The 5,565-nt window shown below is 40.6% G+C and overlaps 1 protein-coding gene across 3 annotated transcripts in view; it reads right to left on the bottom strand.

Moving 5' to 3' along the window:
* The window catches only part of LOC132840645 (serine/threonine-protein kinase PAK 3-like), a 24,467-nt gene extending 19,224 nt beyond the window's left edge, over positions 1-5,243 (bottom strand). For 2 of the 3 annotated variants that reach the window (XM_060862454.1, XM_060862455.1), the window contains exon 1: positions 2,943-3,036. In XM_060862454.1, coding sequence (XP_060718437.1) covers positions 2,943-2,973 — 31 coding nt within the window. In that variant the 5' untranslated portion in view covers positions 2,974-3,036. Of the gene's footprint in view, positions 1-2,942; positions 3,037-5,040 lie in introns of those variants that run through there. The other variant, XM_060862453.1, reaches the window with a different exon arrangement.
* Positions 5,244-5,565: the final 322 nt, after the last annotated feature.

Here is a 5,565-nt window from a genome sequence, read left to right as displayed (position 1 = left end):
TTAGACTCAGTAACAGATTAGAGTCACATATTAGACTCATTAACTCACAGATTAGACTCAGTTAGAGATTAGACTCAGAAACAGATTAGATTCACTAACTCACAGATTAGACTCAGTTAGAGATTAGACTCAGAAACAGATTAGATTCACTAACTCACAGATTAGACTCATTTAGAGATTAGACTCAGAAACAGATTAGATTCACTAACTCACAGATTAGACTCAGTTAGAGATTAGGCTCAGAAACAGATTAGATTCACTAACTCACAGATTAGACTCAGTAACAGATTAGACTCAGTAACTCACAGATTAGACTCAGTAATAGATTAGACTCAGTAACTCACAGATTAGACTCAGTAACTCACAGATTAGACTCAGTAACAGATTAGACTCAATTACTCTCAGATTAGACTCAGTAATAGATTAGTCTCACTAACTCACAGATTAGACTCAATAATTCACAGATTAGACTCAGTAACAAATTAGACTCAGTAACAGATTAGACTCAGTAACTCACAGATTAGATTCAGTAACAAATTAGACCCATTAACAGATTAGACTCATAACAGATTAGACTCACTAACTCACAGATTAGACTCAGTAACAGATTAAACTCAGTAACTCACAGATTAGACTCAGTAACAAATTAGACCCAGTAACAGATTAGACTCATAACAGATTAGACTCAGTAACAGATTAAACTCAGTAACTCACAGATTAGACTCAGTAACAAATTAGAATCAGTAACAGATTAGACTCATAACAGATTAGACTCACTAACACACATATTAGACTCAGTAACAGATTAGACTCAGTAACAGATTAGACTCACTAACACACAGATTAGACTCAGTAACAGATTAGACTCAGTAACAGATTAGACTCATAACAGATTAGACTCACTAACAGATTAGATTCAGTAACAGATTAGACTCACTAACAGATTAGACTCAGTAACAGATTAGACTCAGTAACAGATTAGACTCACTAACACAGATTAGATTCAGTAACAGATTAGACTCATAACATATTAGACTCACTAACACACATATTAGACTCAGTAACAGATTAGACTCACTAACACACAGATTAGACTCAGTAACAGATTAGACTCAGTAACAGATTAGACTCACTAACACAGATTAGATTCAGTAACAGATTAGACTCAGTAACAGATTAGACTCAGTAACAGATTAGACTCACTAACACAGATTAGATTCAGTAACAGATTAGACTCAGTAACAGATTAGACTCAGTAACTCACAGATTAGACTCAGTAACAAATTAGAATCAGTAACAGATTAGACTCATAACAGATTAGATTAGTAACAGATTAGACTCAGTAACAGATTAGACTCATAACAGATTAGACTCAGTAACAGATTAGACTCACTAACACAGATTAGATTCAGTAACAGATTAGACTCAATAACAGATTAGACTCACTAACACAGATTAGCTTCAGTAACAGATTAGACTCAGTAACAGATTAGACTCACTAACACAGATTAGACTCAGTAACAGATTAGACTCAGTAACTCAGTAACTGGCCTTGACTTTCCTACTGATTAGCTTCTATCGAGGACGTGAGGCTGTAGGTATCAAAGCATTATGTACAATGATATTTTAACATGCTAACATTTTCACACATATTGTAGCTACGTGTGGAGTAAATTAAATTAGTTTATATCACCTAGCATAGGATGACTAGCAATGTTAGCAACCTGAAGCCTGCACGGTGCTACGTAGCGTCTGTGGAAATTAAAACCACATAGGAGCATCTGCTTTCACTGCACTGCCTGTAGCAAACACACACACACACACACACACACACACACACACACACACACACACACACACCTCAGACACTGGACCTGTACCTCAGACACTGGACATGTACCTCAGACACTGGACATGTACCTCAGACACTGGACATGTACCTCAGACACTGGACATGTACCTCAGAGGTGTTGGGAAATTATTAAGAAAAGAAAAGATATGAAGAAAAATAAATGCTTTTGATTGTGAGTTAGTTTCAAAACAGTTTCCTTGGGGAAAAATACATAAAGTGTAAACCTTTATAGTTTTTTCATTAACATGGAGACAGACACATGTTTATCATCACTTTGTCTCCTAATTTACATCATACGTTAATTATTAATTAGCTGATTAGCTAGTATGCAGGTTTCTACTGTTCTGTGCTAGCTGTTTGAAATGACCAATTTATTCTGGACCAATTTTTAACAAAAATAGAGACAAACTAGATTTACACTTATACTAACTCTCTCATGAGTCTTTAATTAAATTATTCAAATTATTTTACATTCTCCAAATATGTATGTGCAGTAAGGAGAGACAACATGATACCTACACACTGCCTCTAGCTAACACACACACACACACACACACCTCATTAATTCTCTATGCTGAGCAGGCTCGTGGTGCTCATTAGAGTGTTCATGCTAAAGCAGAACAAATACAAGTGAGAGAGTAACAGACTGAGAGAGAGAGATAAAGAAGAGGAACGGAATGAAAGATAAAAAAGTGGGACGAATGTTGGAGAAACAGAATATAAAAGGACGGAGAGATGAGAAGAAGGATGTAAGAACATCTGCTCCCAGATCACATTAATGCAGACTCACTCCTCTTTTCATCCCTCCATCCCCCCATCCTTCTAGACCTGTGGCGCGCACACACACACACACACATCAGGGGGTCTGTGTTCATTTTCTCACATATGGACTGCTGCGCTATTGTGTTAGCTGCCTGTGTGAGTGTTTTTGTATGTAGTGTCAAGTGTCTAGTTGAATGATATGTGGCACAATCCACCTCACACACACACACACACACACACACACACACACACACACACACACACACACACAAACCTACTCACTTGACCAACATACATTTAAATATATCTTTTGATCTTTCTTACTTACAGTAATAAAGTGTGTATATAATGTATATCATGTATATGAGGCTACATAACACACGTTAATACATTATATACACAATGTCCACTTTGGTTCCACTTTGGTTCCACTTTGGTTCCACACAGGTGTTCCACTTATTAGGAACACCTCGACTACTTTTTGATGCAGTTGTCCAATCAGTCAATTATGTGGCAGCAGCACAGTGTATAATCTCCTACAGATACAGATCAAGAGCTTTGGTTATCGTTACACCAAGCAGTACCAGATGTGCTGGTTTGAGTATTTTAAAAACTTCTGATCTTCTGCTGGGATTTAGATTATACACAGAATGGCACAGAAAGATTGTTCTGCAGACTGAACACCAGGTTGAGGAGAGAGATCAGAGGAGAAGGTAACAGTAACTCCTATAATCACTCTGTACAGCTGTGCTGAGCAGAAAAGTATCACAGAACAGACAGCATATCGAACCTTGAGACAGAACAGATCACATCGTGTTCCTCTCCTCAGCCAAAAACAGGAATCTGAGGCTGCAGTGGACACACACTCAACCACACTGGACTAATAAGGATAGGAAAAGATTAGATAAAGTGTCTAATCTCCAGCCCTGTCACAGAGATCTGATGTTTAACATGCTAGTTGAGGCTCTGTATGATTTTATACATTTTGCTGCTAACAAATGATTGGCTAATGAGACTGCATGAATGTGCATGTGCACAGGTGTTCCTAATAAAGTGGCCACATATTCATACTCTTACAGTTATGAACTAGACTACAGTATGTAACGTACAACCAGAAGAACAGCCGAAACGAAAATCTGATGATGTATTGATACGGACTCCGCCCCCATCCACAGGGCTTCAGGGTGTTGACTCCGCCCCATACCCAGGGCTTCAGGGTGTTGACTCCGCCCCATACCAAGGGCTTCAGGGTGTTGACTCCACCCCATACACAGGGCTTCAGGGTGTTGACTCCGCCCCCATACACAGGGCTTCAGGGTGTTGACTCCGCCCCCATACACAGGGCTTCAGGGTGTTGTCTCCGCCCCCATCCACATGATACAAGATGATCAATGAATGACGAAAATGACATAAATCACATGCTATAGCCTTCACAGTCAGCACATCTCAACCTCACTGAACACGTGTGTGTGTGTGTGTGTGTGTGTGTGTGTGTGTGTGTGTGTTGTATTTATATGTAGTGCATACTGCAGTGAATTGTTAAAGATTTTCTATCATTATATAAAGCGTAGCACCTTTAAATGGAAAAATAGCAATTTTAGACAGCCTAGAGCCTGTGTGTGTGTGTGTGTGTGTGTGTGTGTGTGTGTGTGTGTGCTGGCCTGTGCTTGTGCTAACTTGACACAGGAAAAAAAAATCAATCATCAAAATGGAGTCGGGTCGGTGAAAGGCCCAAACGCACTGGGATAACAAAGAGCTCCATCTCTCCTCCGTTTGCATCCTTTCATCCGTGTGTGTGTGTGTGTGTGTGTGAGTGTGAGTGTGTATCCACCCATATCTCTATCCATCAAACCATCAATCCATCTATTTATCCTTTTTCTTCATACATATCACCATGGGAGAACATCCTGCTCAAACACACACACACACACACACACACACCTCAATGTTCCCTAAAATAGCAGTGACTCTTTTTGTGTAGGCGCTGCAGCTGCTTCCATTCTATGATGGCTAAGGCTAACACACACACACACACACACACACACACACACACACACACACAGTTTCTCCCCCACCAACAGAGGGCCTTTATGTAGCTGGATGAGGCAGCAGCAGTGGTACTGAGAGAAAGATAACGCACGGCTCTGTCTTCCCCTCTGACTGACACACACACACACACACACACACAAACACACGCTGATGCATCAACACAGCTGTCCCTTCCATCCAAACCTCTTCTTCTTTTCTTTTCTTCAGCAAGACCAAACACTGGGATGAATAAAACATACACATATAACACAATCCCATCTTCCTCCTCTTACTTCCTCCTTTTCTCTATCTGTCTTTCTCTCTCTCTCTATCTCTCCCGCCCTCTCTTTATTCATCAGACAGAAGAGCGCAGAAGGAAAAAAACAGCAGCTTCTTACCCGAAACATGTCCTGACGTTCTCAGCCTGAGTGTGTGTGTGTCTGTGTGAGTGTTGTGTGCTCATCCTCGGCCCGGTGCGCACAGTGTGTGTGTGTGTGTGTGTGCGTGTGTGTTCCTATGACACACAGCTCGGCTCCATTCTCTCATCAGACCGGTTCTTGACCTCTTAAAGCTGCACTGGCTCTCTAAAGCTCCACTGGCTGCTTGCTGTTCCCTAGCTCATGATGTCACAGGCTCCTCGTGCTCTTACTGGCTAAGAGCATGAATACTTATGAGGGCAGCTGCTGGAGGGGAGGGGCAGTGAGGGAGGAGGCCTGCTGGAGTTGATCTGCTGGTTTACACACAATGAGATAAAAAGAAAGAAAGAAAGAAAGAGAGAAAGAAAGAAAGAAAGAAAGAAAGAAAGAAAGAAAGAAAGAAAGAAAGACAGGCGTCAGAGAGGTCTAACAGACGAAAGAAAGAATGGTATCAGGGTGGCTGGAAAGATGGAAGTATGGTATGAAGCTCATCATTGTGCTCTGAAG

Source organism: Tachysurus vachellii, chromosome 26 (genome assembly GCF_030014155.1).
Source record: "Tachysurus vachellii isolate PV-2020 chromosome 26, HZAU_Pvac_v1, whole genome shotgun sequence".
Classification (NCBI taxonomy): Eukaryota; Metazoa; Chordata; class Actinopteri; order Siluriformes; family Bagridae; genus Tachysurus; species Tachysurus vachellii.
Note: the sequence above shows the minus strand (reverse complement) of the source record. Positions and strands in the feature narration are given on the sequence as shown.